A 17,416-nucleotide genomic window follows, 5' to 3' on the forward strand; every position below is an offset into this window, starting at 1 on the left:
CAAAATCTGATCAATTATTAATAAGAAAGTCACTGTCATCGATACTCATATCAATAACAAAATGAATGGAAACTTGTGTCTTTAAAGCATTTTTCTCAGAAGAAGTTTTCATGCAAAATGCAAACAGGATTTGAAGTTTGCTCTCAAGTTTTACAGAAGATCAAACATATTTTTTAAGATAAGCCATGAGCCCAGTGCATCATGCCAGGAGCATGATGATGTCATCTCAATTTGAAGAAATTATTTTTCCTGCTTTGGTAAATGGTGTGAGGAGAAACCATTGCTGCTTCCTGCTGCACCTGGCATTGGGGAGCAGTCAGGGCAAGAAGTGTCACCTTACACATAGCTGGGAAAGCTGCCAGGTACAGAGCATTTTGGGATTCACAGAAGAAATTTTTTGAGGGCAGTTTTCCACTAAAGACGAAGTCTTTCTGTGTGATTTTTGATGTTAAGATTTTGAATCTGTTCAGGCAAGAAAAAATTCCTTGAATTAAAATAGACGAAAATAGAGACAGGCATGAGGTGTGATGAAGCCTGCTTGCTTTGTTAGACACCTTTGTTACAGTAGAAGTAAATGCTGTAGTACTGCCAAGACATATATTAACTAAATAGCAATAGGGCAGTAACCACAAAGCAAACAGTTCTGGAGGTTCTGGACCTGCCTCTGTAGAAATGCAAGGAGATAATTCCTTAGGTGCTTTGAACTGGGGAAATTTGGTCATTAGAAAAGCTGAGGATCAGTTTAGTGGAGTTACTCCACTTGAAGAGGGCAGATGCGTCTGTCGTGTTTTCAGTAAACGATGGTTGGAGCAGCTCAGTTGTTAACAAATTTGAATGGCAGCAGGTTTTCCCCATTTTACCCTCTCACTGGAACAAGGTCGCTATCCAGTTTGCCGGAATGCTGCATGCAGAGTCCAGGCCTTTGCTGTAGAGAAGGCGCTGTAGCTCAGGAGGAGCAAAGATGCCCCTTGCAGCTCATATCCTAGACAAAAATGTTTAAAGCCCTACCACACAAAAGTCCATGTTCAAGGAGCCTCCTTAAACAACCTTGAGGGGTGGTATTGCCTGTGCTTCTGCCCTTCTCTGGCAACACCCAGCAGGTGAGTGGAGGGGAGTTTGTGTCTGGATTAGGGCTTCTGCCAGCCAAGGCAGCTTTGACCTCTCCTGGTAGCTTATTGACGAGTGCAGTTCATTTTGTGCAGCACACAGGCTTTGCTCCAGTAAAACTGCAGCAGTTTTGCCCAGTCATGCCTCTGTCTAATCCCTTACCTTCACATTTTCCTCCGAGCTAGTCCAAGTGCAGGGTGAGTTTAGTCCAATAAACTGCTAAAGGCTTGCTGTGTTCCTCGAGTGCTGGTGGTGAAGAAGAAACATTTTTCTGCTAGTTGGGAGCAAGAAGCTTTATTTGAATAATAAAAAGTATATGTGTATTTTTTCAAATACCTGAAAACATGTTTTTGTATGTTATTCACCGCAGTGTATCTTCCTTTGAATTTCAGTGGGTCTTCTGTCATTTTACCTGCTGCAAATGAGCCAGAGTTTGTAGGGCTGGCAAAGGGCAAGCTGGGATCCTCATGCCTGCTTGAAATTTTAGCTAATGTGCATCACATTTGTTCTAATGGCAACTGATTAAATTCTTTACATGACCGTGAAAAGATATTTCTGCATCAGCCAGAATAATTAGCCAGAATGTGTCTGAGTTGTTCATTAAATAGCATAGGCCATTGACCAGAATATAAAGAAATGAAAAAGAAATCAGTTAAAATATAACAGAAGTGAAGTTGCTTCATTTTTTTCTCTTGCTGTTTTTAATGAAAACCACCCACCACCCCCCACCATATGCATTTTAGAAATCTGTTCAGAAATGAGAGTGTTTTTCTTTCACACACCAGTAAGAGTTACTCAGATGAGACTGGTCAGTACCTTACAAGATTGTCACATGATATATAACAATCAGAGTGTGAATGTGCACCATTCCTGGGATTGACAAGGCAAGCTGTAGTAAAGCATGGGATTCAAATCTCTTGGAAGTACAGTGTGGCTGGACTTTGTAGAGATTTGCTGTCTCATCAGAATGAACTTGGAGAGAAAAATGTGCCCAGCAGCATTTTCAAAGTCAGAAGAGCGTGGCATCAGGCTGAATTGAAAACAGGATTCATTCAGGTGCGTTAGAGTTTGTGCAAGGAAAATGCTTCCCTTCCAAAAGGAGGGATTGATTGCATGATTGTGGTTGGGTTTAGCACTGTCAAACACACCCTTCTCATTGCCTGCCAGCTGGATTGCACTGCACAGCACAGCAGGGGGAGCTGGTGCTTACTGTGTTGGGGTCACCCACCTTGGGAAGACAGCCAGTGATACTCTCAGGTGGCGTGCCTGACACACGTGGGGAGATGTGGGCACAGGGTAGGTGCAGCATCCTAATGAGGTCCTTTCTTCCCTTGCACGATTAATTTGAGTGGAAACAAATTAATCGATTGTGCAGACAGTTAAATTGTCATCAGTGGTCTTCAGAGTAAACAGATTAAATGTGAACTTAGCAGATCTGTACAGACAACACAGGGCTGAGCTCCTGTCACTGTATATTGTGCATGTGCAGAGACTTGGGGTGGTACAAATTAGCATAGCTCCACTGGCAGGGGAAAGAGCAAGCCAAAAAAACCCCATAGAGTTACATGTTCCTGTTTGTCTAGGAGCATCTGGAATAGTTCGTCTTACATTAAGTGAAGAATTGCTACTAAAAGAGCATGAGCTTTTTTTTTTTTTCCTTTTTTTGTCCCTGCTGGCTGTGGGTGCGACTTAAGAAGAGCTGTAAATTCAAATGTGATCTTGCCCAAAATGCATTCTTAACTCCATCCTCAGTTGCAGCAGAATATGATGCAGTAGAACTGGAAAAATCCACGATTAGTATTAATTATAATAATTCTTATTATAAGAAAGATATATTTTATGGTGAGAACAAGCAATCACTGGAACGACCTCCTCAGGGATGTTGTGGAGTCCCCATCACTGGAGGTTTGCAAGATGCAACTGGACAGGGTGCTGAATAGTCTCCTTGAGCTTCCTTTTCCCAGGAAGGGTTGGACCAGGTGATCTTTCAAGAGCCTTCCAAACTCAGCTGTTACTTGTTTTTATCATTAATACTTTTGTGTTCCTTTACCACTGCTCATTTTAAGGTCTCAGCTCACTAAAACTCGGGTCTCAGACAAGCCTAAAGGTAGTTGTGCTTTATCTCCATGTTGTAGATCTTTTGTTGATCAGTCAGGATGGAATTCAGTGGAGGACAAAGGATTTAACTCAAAACTTGCTTAATAAGAGTTGGACCTGCTATTGGGTAGAGCCTGCCCAGGTGACCTCTTTGAAGATCCTTTCAAGTAGCTGCAGTCTCCGTGGCTGGTGGTTTGAGCTGGCCTCACTTCTCATGTGGCTGCCCTGAGGTCAGGCTAGACCTTCTGTGTACACAAAACCCTGCTTACCTGTAGGTTACAGGACAGTATTGGTAGGGAGTAGAAAAAAATAAAAGTGTCAGTCCAAAAAAAAGTCATTTTTCCTGTAAAACTAGAAAATATTTTTTTAGAAACTTGAATGTTTAATTCTAACCTTACTGTTTTGTCTTTTATGTTCACAGGCATATTTGGAAAACTGTAATTCTGGGCCAGATGCTCTCCTTGTTTATCTGTGGGACTGCTGTTACAAGCCAGTACCTGGCAGACAAATACCAAGTGAATACTCCAATGTTGCAAAGTTTCATCAACTATTTTTTGCTGCTTCTAGTTTATACAACAATGCTGGTATTTAGGACTGGTATGTGAAATACGGGATGGGAGATTCTTGTTCATCTTTCTTTTTTCTTTCTACATTTTCCTTTCAGAATTTGAAAATAAAGACCTCAATACTCATACTAGTTTTTAAAGTTCCTGCTTTATAGCAACACATGGAAATTAATTTCACAGGGTTAAATGTGGATTTAATTTGATACAATGTCGTATCTGTTTAGAGTTTTGTGCTCTTTGGTTTGAAGACATATGTTATATTAGGAAAAATAAGCTTTGTTTTAACATGCTTTGTTACCAGAGGCTATTTAGTATTCCTCCTATTCTTATTAATTTACTCTTTAGACAACTCTAGTCTTGCTGTGTTTTGCTTCATGTGGAAGAATTTCTGTGCTTTTCACCATTTGCATCGTCTCCTCCCAAGCTGTGTTTCCTGTTATTGTATCTTCAGTGAGGGCAGGCAAAATCAATCTTGGTATTATTTATGCTTCTAAAAAGCAAAATTCCCGTGCAACATTTAGTTGGAAAGAAACACATATTGATTGCTGCTTTCTTCTAAACAGGCAATGACAATCTCTGGCAGATTTTGAAACAGAGGTGGTGGAAGTATATTATTTTGGGACTGGCTGATGTTGAAGCCAATTACACGATTGTAAAAGCCTACCAATATACAACCCTCACAAGTGTGCAGGTAAGGACCAATCTCTCTTTTTGAACTGTTGCTTCTATTACAGTTTTGGACTGGTTTCTAAAATGAGATTCATAGGACAGACATGGAAGCTATTTAAGCCTGAAAAAAAACTTTCCAGTATCTCTTTTCTCTCTGCAGTACAGGGAAGAGCATCCTGTATCATGAATAACCTTTCCAGGAAGCAGAGAAGATTGGCTGGTAGAGCTGTGCCAGCTCTTGAGTTGAACCCTAATTATTTGATAAAAGCACTTCTAAGAGTTTGCTGACAGCCACTCAGTTTTTAATCCTGACACAAAATAAAGATTTATGACCAGATACAGTCACTCAGTGCAGGTTCTTGCTGATGACGATGAGGTGGATAGTTTGCCTGCTCCTAGAAAATGCAGGAGGCATTGTGAGATGCAACCCCACCTGTGAGGACACAGTGAATGTCAGCTGGTGTTGCTGCTCATGCAGGGGGGTACCAGCCTTGTGGCTTTTGGGTGTGGCAGTTTTGGGCCCTCTCTGGAAGAGGTGGAAGGAAGGTCAGGATAAATAAAGTAATGGTAGACATCCTCTGCACACCAGTGCTTGATGCTGCATTGCTGCACTAGGATAAATCTGGTGTTCTGAAAAAGCTCTATAAACAGAAGGGCTAAAGCTGGGGTTTCTTTGTCACATTACACAGACAAAAGCTGCTGGATCAGTCAGTGCTTTCCTCCTGCATCCAACTGCAGTCTCCTGAGCTTGCAGGGCCAGTTTCCTTGAAGAAACTAACCCAGAGCACTGAGCAAAGTGGGAGTAAACCTTGCCTTTGGCTGTACTGTTAGTGAGCTGTGTCAGGCCCAAGTTAACTCCCTGTGTGACTTCACAGCTGCTGTGGGAATAAGGGAGAGGATGCTGCAGGAGCAAGTAGGGAATGTGTCCATGTTGTGCCAGTTCATGCCTGCTGTTACCAGTGGTGGGGATCTGTGGCTGGGGTCATGGCCCCACTTACTGAATTTAAAAAAAAAAAAAAAGTAACATGAAGACTTGGCTGTTAGTTGGAAAGGAGTCAGTGTTTTACAGAGTCATAATAATAGGGGTTAATATTTAAGAGAATTACCTGTAAAGCAATAAACTCCTACAGTCTGGGCTCCCTTTAGAGAATTGCAGTAAATTTTCTTTGCGCTGCTGAAGACTGGTTGTGTCTCTTGGGTTATTTTGTCACATTTCCACTGCATACTTACGTGTTATGACTCATTAGGTCTTTAATCTCCTTACAAATAATGCCTAAGAAATAAAAGTTTTAATAGTGACTTGTTTCAGTCTCAAGACCAAGTTAAGCTGGTAAGTGAGAGACAGTTTGACCTTTTTACAGCTAAAGAAGCCAGGACTTTGATCCAAGTTCTCAGAAGTAGCAAAAGCTATTCCCATGATTTCTTTCATAGAAATTAAGAAAGGATATATATAATAGATTGTCCTGTCCAAAAAACTCAAGCATTTTCTGAGCCTTTTTCCCTCTTGTAAAGCTTGTAACTGATGCTGCTTTGTGTCAGTTCAGTAATTGTGATTTTTTTGCAGTTGCCTGTTGCCCTGAGGTTTCTTGCACATTCTCTGAAGTTACCAATTTCTCTCCATTGTCAGAAATGAGATACAGGGGAAAAAAACCCACAACAAAAGCCTGTGATTTGCTCTAGTGCAGAGCATTTTCTTTTTGTTTTTGGCAAGCAATTTTGCAGCTACATCAGTACCTGTGGTTCAGAGCACACAGCCTGATGGCCTGTCTGCGGTACTGGCTGTGAGTGAATGGCCAGGGACCATAAAAACAACACAGGGGTTTATGGCACCTTCCCAAATGCAGTGTAATCATTGTTGAAATGCTGTCTGGCTGGAGCTTCAGCTCACCACTATGAAATGTAGCTTCAAAGATAAGTTTTTTTTCAGCTCAGCAAGGAACTTCCATGTATTTTCTCACACATGCACACACAGGCAGAACTGGTTTCCCTTTAGTTATCAAATACCAGCATTTTACAGGAAGGGTTTGGAGATTTTTAGGGTGATAACAGTGGGATGACAGCTGTCATTTCTCAGTAGATGCAGACAAAGACTTTGGTCCACAACTGAACTGTTTGTCTGTGGCTGAGCCAGTGCCAGCATACTCCTTGCTGCCAGTGTCTTTTTTTCCTGTGGCAGACTTGCCTGTGCTGCAGTTTGACCTCCTATTATGGCATGAAGCTGAGTTGGGAGAGGTTCAGGTTGGCTCTCAGGAAAAGGTTCTTCACACAGAGGGTGGTTGGGCACTGGAACAGGCTTCTCAGGGAAGTGGTCACAGCACCAAGCCTGACAGAGTTCAAGAAGCATTTGGGCAACCGGCACATGGTGGGACTCTTGTGGTGTCCTGTGCATGGCCAGGAGTTGGACTTAAAGATCCTCATAGGTGCCTTCCAACTCAGGATAGTCTGTGCTAACAATTGTGTGATTTATATCAAAAAACAAGCAGTGTAGCTGTGGTTTGATGTTTTTAAGATGTTATTTGGCACATTTAGCATTCACTCTGTAGATAATTCAGATAGAAATGTTTTTCAGGAAACTGTTGACAGATTGTCAGCTGATGGAAGAGTGCTAGCCTCAATAGGAGAAAACATAGGATGAGCCCCTGGGGCTCAGATGGAGGCTGCCCTTATGGAGCCTTGTGGGGAATGAGCAAGATTAGCAGTTGAGCATTCTTGCTTACAAAGCTGTCTGAGGCTGGCAATTATAAGCAAACCAATGACCTCCAACTGTCTATGATAATTTATTAACCATTATATTAAAACGTCTTTTAATAATTTACCCTGCTTTTAAAACCTCCTATAAACATTGTGGCCAAAATGTGGCTTGAGTCAAAACATTTGTAAATCAAATCACCAGGTTTTCTGGTTTCCCCCACCCTTGTTAAAAATACATGCTAGAATTGAATAAGATGAGAGTTTGGAGAGGCTCTACTGGAAATAGTAGTCAGTACCACAGTACTGCTGTAAATGTTGTAAAACCTCAATAAATAAACTTTATTTTTAAATTTTTTTATTCCATTGACACAATTCATCGTGATATTACGTCTGCTTTGCACCTCTTTGATCTTGATCCTGTACAGAAGAGCTCTGTAATGTACTAGATGAAGGGAAGGTAAAATCCAGTAGTTGGAAATCTGATTTCATCTGTCTGTAATTGAGGGTAATTGTCTCTTGGAACAGATTACCAGAGTGTGTTCTCCATCATTTGGTGCCTCTGTGCCCTGGCTGCAAGTCCTCTAACCATGGTGCTCTGGTTCTCCAGGGTGTTCTTGGTCTGGATGCAGCAATTCCCCATCTTGCATTAGTGAAAGAGCTTTTGGCTCATTATGTACTACTCCCTTACATCCTAATTAAGATTTTTTTTAAAGGGTTTCTACTCTTTTCTCAGTTTGGGTCGAAAAACTGCTTGGAGGTTGGAAGGCTACATGCTAACATCTCAGTTAATGGGAAGTGAAAGCTTACTTACTAGTAGAAGAGGTATGCCTATTTTTACCCCTCTGATAGTATATCTACCACCAGAGGGGTAAAAATTTTGCTTTCTAATGCTTGTAGTATTTGCTGTTGTTTGATACCAGTCAAAACGGTCAAATTTGAAGGAAATGTTAGAGGTTTTCTCGAGTCTAGACTAAAGGTAAGATGGAAAACAAGACCTGTGACAAGACAGAAGGTCATAGTGTGATATTTTCCATGGTGTAAAGTTGTATTGAAATATTTGGTATCACATGGTGGGACTCATGTAGTTGTAATGTCTCATAATACAGCCTGAAGAAGTACTTTTACACTTCAGAGATTTTACAAACTGGACAAGCTGGAGGCAATCCAAGGCGCAAAGACAAACATATGGAAGGATTAGAGGCACTGTTAGGATTTACTCTTTAATAGCTGCTTTTAGCACTATGCTTCTAAGACTTTATGTATAGCTATGAACAAGTAGAACTAGACTTATCATCAAAATGTTAACAAGTTTAATGTTAGGTTGAAGCGCTTGGGGAAATGGCACAGCACAGAAGTTGACTGCAGTGGTGCACTGAGGCAGGCAGAGTCTGGAAGTAAACATTAAGAACTAAGGGCTCTTGTCTTGATTGCAGGGATTAAAGCCCAGTCCTACTGATCTGAACATATATTGTTGGGGCTTCAAGAGACCAAGTTTTAATGGCTGACATTTGAGAGTAATTTCTCAGGAATCTTTGGGAAGTTGACTGTACGTTCTGCTGTAGGCTGTTCCCTTAGGTAGTTCTGTGGCACTCTACTGAGACAGGTCAGAAAATACACCTTTTCTTTCCTTTCACAAATTCAGAAACAAAATCTATTTTGTTGAATTAAATACTAAGCCAGTGGTCTTGATGGTATTTGATTATTTTAGAACAGTATGCCCATCTGATGCTGCAGTGTATGTTCTTCTGTATTAAGTACACAGCTAACTCTTGCAGCTTCCTGTCCTGAAGGGGAATAGGTAGAAGATCCTTGGAAGTGTCCAAGGCCAGGTTGGAATGGTTGAGTGGAAAGTGTCCCTACCCATGGCAGGAGGGTAGGAACTAGCTGAACTTTAAGATCTCTTCCAATCCAAGCAGTTCTGTTATTCTATGAGTGGGTCTAACATTGAAGCAAAGATACCTAGAAACTTTTACAGAAAAAATAAAGAAAGGAAAGATAAGTCAGAGTATCAAACCCAGAGCTGCAGGGTCAGGTCCTTGTCACAGTCATGTTACTGTAAAATTAGATTACTTGTACCCATCAATAGTTCCATATTTTTGCTTTGTGTACTTGGAGCTCCAGGGAGCAATGCTGTTTCAGAGCAGCATTCTAGCATTCATTTGTGAAGCTGCCAAGATTGATTAGATCCATCATTAGAAGAGTTTCTAAATCAGTGCTTTCCTACCAAGAGAAAGTGGACCCCTGTTCCAGCTCCTCCTTCACTTGCAAAATGCTTTTAATAGTGAAATACAGTTCTCATTCCTCTCTTCTGCTGGGGCTGCTTTGCAGGTTTCCTTAATGTCTGATGATTTGAAGTAAGATCCTGTGCATTTGCTTTCAGGATGCTGCAGTCCAGATTTGGGGTGGCTTTCTAACTCAAACAATTTTTCTGTACACACAGCTCCTCGACTGTTTCGGGATTCCCGTGCTGATGGCTTTGTCCTGGTTCCTTCTCCGAGCAAGATACAGACTGATACATTTTGTTGCTGTTGCCATCTGTTTGCTGGGTGTGGGAATAATGGTGGGTGCAGACATTTTGTCAGGGAGGGAGGAAGGTGAAGGTAAGGAGTCCTTTATTGTCGGGGGGAAGAGCAAAGAGATGGTTCCTGCTGTGGACAGGAACTTGTAAAGCAGAAATAGTAGCAGATACAGTTCTGTTTTAAAAGAGAACACGTTGCTATTTTTATTTCTTGTCCGGGAAGAGGAGATGTTGGTTTTATGGGGAGCTGTGGAATTTCTTTGTGTGTTTGGAAATTTCTACCACCTTAAAAAAAAACCCGCTTGTGTTAAGTTTAAATTTTGCTGCTGTTCATTAGACAATGTGATGAAAAGTCTCATTCCTGAAAGCTTGTTCACTTTGACTGTCATGTGAGACGGTTTAATAGAAGAAGTGGCCTCTGCCTGCAAACTTTATCTTGTTTTTACAGTATCAACCTGCTGGCAGCTAGACTTTTCTGATTTGCAATTTTCTCTGGGTACAAGTAATGCATAAAAAGTTGCTCACAGCAGCTGACTTCTCAGAGTTCTGTTTGGCAGACCCAGCAGAAATGGTCCGTGTGTCCCCAGGGTCACAGCCTAGAAAGCGGGGGCTTACTACAGGAGTGCAAGAGGAGGTGGAGGAGGATGCCAGGATTCCTCTGAGGGATTCCAGGGACCTCTGTGAGGGAGGCTGGGCTCTGGGCCCAGGAGCCAGCAGGGTGCAGATAAGGGCAGGTCTTGTCCTCTCTATCACAGATGCCTAAATCAACCTCTGTCTTAGTGTTCTTATTTTGAATAAGAATTTTGAATTTTCAGAGCCAGAGGCTATGAGAGAAGGTAAATTTCAGGGCATTGCCTTCATCAGGCAGCGTAGAGATAAGAATGTGTGCTGTTATTTTGGGGCCTTACTGTAGTAAGATATAAGACAAACTGAAGTTCAGCTTTACTGCTATGTGGTACAAGTATCTTGAAGGGAGAAGAATATTCCCCTGAGACATAGGAAGCTGTGCTTTATTTGTTGACTTGGGGATCCTTACTGCTGCTTACTCTCATATTTTCTACATATTTTCTTAGTGATTGCTTAGGGAAGGAAATTTTAAACCAATCGAAGGATTTAAGCAGCAGTGATCTTCTTGCTATTTAGCTGATGCACAGAGACATTTAATGATGAGTGATGGTAGCCCAGGGAGTCCCGTTTGCAGTATAAATACATTGCAGCAGGACACACGGTACCATCCCTCTGCAGTGCCCACTTAGGGCATGTCCTAAACCTGAAGCTGAATCCAGGTCCCTCCAAAATCAATAGGCTGATTTTAGCAAGCCTTGAATTTTATTTTACTGCAAAAGTGGGGACAATATTCTCGAAATGCAGAGAGCATCTCTAAATGGGATTGCTCAATTCCCTACAGTGCCTGAGGTCAGCAGAAGTAGGATTGGACCAGAGGATACAGCAGGGTCTTGGCTGGGATGAGATGTAAATGCTGGGTTTAGCTGACTCCACACTGTGCAGGGTGAGGTGAGCAGGCAGCAGAGTCTGTGCTCGGACACTCTGCACACACAGGAAAGGTTTCCTTCCCCCTTCCCCTGGAATGAGCTAGGAAGATAGTGATGTTCAAGATAAATTTGTTTGCTTTTTTAAGGAAAGTTAAAAAGTATTTGCGGCATTACCCTTATTGTGGATTAATATTTCTGTACAGGTAGTGACGTGGTGATTGGAGATGTCTTAGTGCTTCTTGCTGCTTCTTTGTATGCCATTTCTAATGTGGGTGAGGAATACATTGTGAAAAATCTGAGCAGAGTGGAGTTTCTAGGAATGGTGGGCTTGTTTGGGACTATTATCAGCGGTCTACAGCTGTAAGGATTTAATATTTATTTTAAAACTAATTAAGAATATACTACAGATGATTGCTTGTATACCCTGAAATGATGTTGTTAAATTCTTTGTTGCATTTGTATGTGGCCTATATGAGAGTCCTTCCACTTGAATTGATTTTTGTTACTGATCAGCATCTGTTTTATATCGTTTTTATTTGCACTACTCCTATTTCAGCAGTTCTAAAGGTGAACTCCTGCAGTTGAACACATAGGATACTTGGCTGGATTTTTTATTTAGTTGATGTTTGTGAGGACACTCAATATGTCGAGGACTGTTCACAGGACTGTGTTTCTTAAAGAATTTTCTCTGTGGAAAAGATTAGGAGATAATTGTTAGCAGGAGATCTTCCATAATAAGCTCAAGTTTAAAATGAAGGCATGTATACTCTTACAAAAAACCACATTTGAGTAACAGCCCAGATGCACTTAAGTCTGTCTAATGAATTATATAGTCCTCATTTCTCATCATTATAGTTAATAATTTCCTCAAATGGTATATCAAATAAAACTGAATTGCTGAAGAATTAAAACGCCTGTGAAGAAGGCATAAGAATTAAATAACAGTGCTCTTGACTTTCAGGCACTTTAATTTTTATGTCTTTTTCATGCTTGTTAGATGTTTGAGCTAGTCTCATTCAGTAAAATTTGAAACAAAAAAATGAATGGCTTATAGATGAAAAGTTTCTTATATATTTGGTAATTAAATTCTCTATTTTAGTATCATTTTTTCCTTTTTTACTGTATTATGTCTTTTCTCTAACTCTAGAGCCATTGTGGAACATAAAGAGATAATGAAAATTCAGTGGAACTGGAAAATTGGTATGTGTATGACAAAATAATGTGCATGTTACAGAACACTGGAAAATTATAATCACTTAGACTTTGAATAGTGGGGCTTTTCTTTGTCTGAATAGCAAGCAGCATTAATACTGTGTTTCACAAGTTTATTTTCTTCAAACTTTGCAGCTCAGCAAAGAGAGAGGGTCTGCAGGATTGAACATTAAAACAGGTTTTGCATTTTACATATAACTTGAAATAATTTTTCAGAATAAATTGAAATAAGTGAAAAATGAAACCTGTTTAATTACTGACGGGTTTGTTGCTGAAACATCACAAGACCATTCTTCTGTGGTTCTTCCTAAATGAAGTACAGGAAAAATTGACACATTTTGACCTGAACAGAACTAAACGTTATCAAGAAGTGTGGCTCTAAATTTCTTCAGTCAGCTCTTATGTAGGAATGAAGAAGAACTTTATTGTATATATACATACATATATCTATATCTGCATCTATATCTATATATCTTCTATACTTTCTTGTATAGATACAGTAATTCTTGCAATACAAGGCAATCTTTCATGCTTCTCTTACATGTACATTCCCAAATCTTTTAGGAGATAAAAATGCATAGTTTTAAGGCATCTGAAAAATATCAATGCTCTATGAAGTCATAGTTCTGTGGCTGAGGAGTAACGTGTCACCTTGTTTTGCAGCGCTACTGTTCGTAGCCTTTGCCCTGTGCATGTTTGGGCTGTACAACTTCATGCCAGTTGTGATTAAAGTTACCAGCGCAACCACTGTCAACCTGGGGGTTCTGACTTCAGATCTCTACAGTCTCTTCCTTGGGCTTTACCTGTTTTATTACAAGGTGAGTACATTCATTCCTCCACTTCCACATTCTTTCAGTTACATTTCTACTCCAAAATTATGAATTAAGCGTAATGTTCTTAAAAGCCCCGGAGCAGTTGCTTGCACCTGCACATTTCTGCAGCTTCTGTCATTCATTGTTGGCAGGTGTCAGTTAGGAGGAGTCAATGTTAGTTAATGATTGAGCCTTGCACCATTAGCCAGATAGCCATTTTCAAACCATTTCACACTTGAAGGAATAAGTTAATGTTAAGAGATAGCAAATAATTTCCCTAGGTGTTACAATAATAGAGTTCCCACTGAAAGCCCTTTGTGGAATTGTATGTTAGATCTGGTTCATTACTCCAAGTGTTGAAGGAGAGGGTTTGCATCTCTGTCTCCTGAAAGGCATTTGGTGTCTGAAAGAGGAGCGGTGTGGTTTTCAGAAAATAATACTTTCTTTCAGAAGTTTATTGTGTTCATTACCAACTTTTTGGGATGAGACTCAAGCTCTCTCAGGGCTGCTGCTAAGGAGAGACTAAAGAACCTGGAGAAATTCAGATAAATGTATTATTCTGTACACTCTCCAAAAGGCAGTTACTTTTATTGTGCTCTAAAATATTTTTGGCAGTGTCTGCTCAAGCTAAATGACAGTGCTGAAAGGATTTCATTCCACCCTCCACTTTCCATCCAGCATCACTTGTGAGAACCTAGTTCATTAAAGTAATTGGAGTAATTGAGTCAGCTGCTCCGTGACTGGAAGGGCTTGTGAGAGTGAGAAGCTTGTGAACTTTGCTTAGGAACTTAATTTGTATTATTCCATGTGGTTGCTTTCTCTTCAGCCAGAGGCTTTTAGGTCAGGTTTGTTTTCTGAAAATGAAGGCAGTGCAGAGTCTGGTAATGGTAGGGTCTGACAGCAGCTAGATTTTCCTTTTCAGGAGTCTCTTAGCTCAGCTTTCTTCCCTGTTTTGGGTTCCAGACTTTGCTCCAAACTACAAAGCATCCATTAAAAATGAATGCAGGAAACAAACCATACTAATGGTCTAACAATTAAATCCTTTCTGAGTCACTTCCACGTGTGGATTTTGGCACCCAGATAGCTTAACTCAAGAAGTGATTATAAATTTATATTCATTATAGTGAAGAGGAAGAAGAGCTTTGGAAGGGATATATTAAATTTTTATTTTTCAGGTTTGTAGCTTATTTTGGGAAGAGGTTTTTCTGGGAGCAGACCATCTCATAATTTCTAGCAGTGAGTGGTACCAAAGGGAAAAATGAACAGGTGAAGACTTTGGGATTGTGTTGAGATAGCTTCAGATATTTATTGAAATAGGAACTTGCATCTGGGGTTAGAAAAAATGAAGTAGCAAAAAGGGGAACAAGAATAATGCCACATCTTTAATAATCAAAGGATTTGAGGTGTTATTATCTCATCTGTTATCTGAGATAACCATGAACTGAGAGAGCCTAATTTTGACATGGCTCTTAGCAGTAGAAAATCTTATTGCCAAGTTAACCATATAGTTTCTTTACCTATGGGGCAAAGAAACCAGGTAGGATGTTTGCTGGAATTAAAAGCACTCTGGATACAGAAATCTGCAAGCAAAAAATACAGGGAATTGCTCTGTGTTCCCCATGATCAGATGATATTTCATAACAAGCTGCTGGAGGCTTGGCTGGACTGTAGAGTGGAGAGAGCCATGGAGAGCTCTGAATTGCCATGGTCTGAGCCTGCTCTGGAACAAACAAACAAAAGAACCACAGTCAGTGGCTGCACCAGAGACCAGGCCCAGGAATTGATAAAGTTTTGATTTGTGCACAGTGTTTTGCTAATGCACTTAACTTTTTAGCCCCAGCCATGTCTGTTTCAAGTGAAAAGTGAATTTTTCATGCTTGCTTTGAACTCTTTTTTATTTTTTTCCTTTTACTCCATAACGAATCCTTGCTGTGCTTCCTAATGAACTCATTATATAGATACTTGTAATCCCGCAAGAGATCTTGAGAAAGATCTTTTCATGCATTAGTTGTATAAAATGCTGCAGAAGGGAGTATACTGCACAAACAGACACTAGATGGAGATACAGTCCTCCAGTAACATCTAAAGTACTCTAGGCTCAGCAGTGGGAATGAGAATATCAGCTGCACAAAGTATGACTGAAATCAGTGTCTGAAGCAATAAAGTTTTTGCAATATTTAAAATTAAAAAAAAAACCCAAAAACCAGAAGAAAGAAAAAACCCAGGAAAAAAATCACTAAATTCTCCTCAAAAGGAAAAAAAATAGTGTAGGTCTGATAGAGCAGCATGGGTAATGTACACCTGTGTCAATAAATGCAAAAATACAGGCAGGCCTTGAGTCACATGTACACTGCAACAGCTTTGGCACCCTGCCTTGGTGACTGTATCCACCCCTGGAGGAATTGACTCAGGATCAGGATCAGAGACACTTCCAGCCTTTCACTGCCCACTGTGCTGTGAGGAGTCTGCAGTTCCTGTGACTGTTCCACGGGTCCTTGCACTCAGGGACATGCTCACTCTGGGCCTTAGGTTGGAGAATTTGTGCAGGTGGTTGGATACAGCCCCAGGCTCTGCCCATTTGCTGGGAATAGGTCAGTGGGAGGTGTGACCATGGGTTATCCTGCTGCCTGTGCTTGGATAGCTCAGAGCTTGATGCTTCCTCCTGTGTGGGGCGAGCGCTTGAGTCCAAGCTCCTCCAGGCAAACAGCCAACAAGGTGAGGAGAGAGGACACTTAACACAAGGCCACTGTGTTTCAGTCTGCTTTTCCTTTTGTGTGTTGCCATGCAAGAGTTTCCAAGCCAAGTGACTGCCAGCTAGGAATTGCAGTGCCTAAGTTGTAGATGCCTCAGTCTTTTTTGGAAGAGAGTCCACTGCCTAGGTCCTACCATTAATTTCATCCTGATAAACTAGAACATATTTTTCAAGTATGTCTAAGGAAGCTAAGGAAGTTAGAGGATATTGACAGAGGTGTTTGGATATGCTGGTCTTTCCTCCTAGTATTTAATCAGTGGTTTGACAAAGGGAATATGGAGGATTTTAATAAACCTGCTGAAAAGTGTTCTGTCTGTGGATAACTTCAACACTTGGTATTATTGAATCTGGTGTTAGAGATTATTTGTCTTTCTGTCAAGGTGGATGAATCTTGGCAATTACTGGAATTTTAACAGGCAAGTGAACAACAGAGTGCCTGATGTACCTCTTCAATTTGTACTGTGTAGCTCTCACCACTCTTCACAGCTTGCAAATGCCAGTTTTGTAAAAGGAGCCCCAGCTTCTGTCCCCTCAAGGACCTGTTGGGTGTCGAGAGCAAACTGGTTTTGATCCAGCAATAATACTCATCTGGCCCTGCAGATGGTTAGAGATCTGTCCAGAGAACTAGCTGCTCTGGTGGCTTGCAATAGCACAGAGATTCAGCTCTTGCCAGAACCTGAAATACTTGGATGTGCTGGATCAAAATTCTCTTAGGGATGGAGGGTTCCAGTATTCACGCGAGTAAACAACTTTCATTCAGTATGACTGTTTACACCCATTTGTTCTCTCTGTTAAGATTCTTGTATGTAGACACGAGCAAACTCCCTGTCCAACAATCTTGGGAACGAGGTGCAGAGAAAATCAGCCCAAGTCTTTAAGTAAATAGAGCTGTTGAATTCCGGTTTTCAGACCTGAATCCAGCTCATGATGATAATCCTCATTAAAATAATTTTTACAAGGAAGGGTAGCTTTGGCATTCTTGAAACAAGGCAGCGTTGGCATGTTCTTACATCAGGCAAGACTTAATGCATCTCTTTTTCTCCTCTGCCAGTTTTCAGGTCTTTACATCGTGTCCTTTGCTATCATCATGGTGGGCTTCACCTTGTACTGCTCTGCTCCCACTCACACGGCAGAACCCGCGGCCCCGCCGCAGCCCAGCAGCTCCGGCCTGGACAACGCGGCGCTAAAGCTGGAGGAGAGCGACGGCGAAACCCCAGCCGTGGCTGTGCAGTTCACCGGAGGAGAAACTGTGGTGCTCAGCACCAGTTAAAGAAATGGCAGCACTTCAAAACAGAGATTTTTTTTTTAAATTGCCAAATTTCCCTCAAATATTAATCCAGAGAACTGTCCAACTGCCAAGGCACATGTCATACTGTGCTGGGTTTAATGCACTTGCTAGACTTTTAACGCCAGATCCTCAATCAGTGAAACTGTATTGATTTGCCCTTGCAGAAAATCTGGCCTTTAGATGAAGACAGATTAGTATTTATGTGGAGTCT

The 17,416-nt window shown here is 41.0% G+C and overlaps 1 protein-coding gene across 1 annotated transcript; it reads left to right on the plus strand.

The window, feature by feature from the left end:
* The first annotated feature begins 898 nt into the window (after positions 1-898).
* SLC35F2 (solute carrier family 35 member F2) lies at positions 899-17,193 on the plus strand. The gene is made up of 8 exons (XM_041487123.1): positions 899-927; positions 3,626-3,801; positions 4,334-4,461; positions 9,571-9,730; positions 11,345-11,501; positions 12,289-12,341; positions 13,017-13,171; positions 16,969-17,193. The coding sequence occupies exons 1-8, from the start codon at positions 899-901 to the stop codon at positions 17,185-17,187; spliced, it is 1,077 nt and encodes a 358-aa protein (XP_041343057.1). The 3' UTR covers positions 17,188-17,193.
* The last annotated feature ends 223 nt before the right edge of the window (positions 17,194-17,416 follow it).

Source organism: Pyrgilauda ruficollis, unplaced genomic scaffold (assembly GCF_017590135.1).
Source record: "Pyrgilauda ruficollis isolate IOZ18807 unplaced genomic scaffold, ASM1759013v1 scaffold8, whole genome shotgun sequence".
In the NCBI taxonomy this organism is placed as follows: domain Eukaryota; kingdom Metazoa; phylum Chordata; class Aves; order Passeriformes; family Passeridae; genus Pyrgilauda; species Pyrgilauda ruficollis.

Coding starts and splice junctions, on each gene's coding strand:
- SLC35F2 (XM_041487123.1), top strand. CDS start 899: ATGCTGCATGCAGAGTCCAGGCCTTTGCT. Junction 3,802..4,333: donor AATGCTGGTATTTAGGACTG/GTATGTGAAATA, acceptor TCTTCTAAACAG/GCAATGACAATCTCTGGCAG. Junction 13,172..16,968: donor TTTACCTGTTTTATTACAAG/GTGAGTACATTC, acceptor CTCCTCTGCCAG/TTTTCAGGTCTTTACATCGT.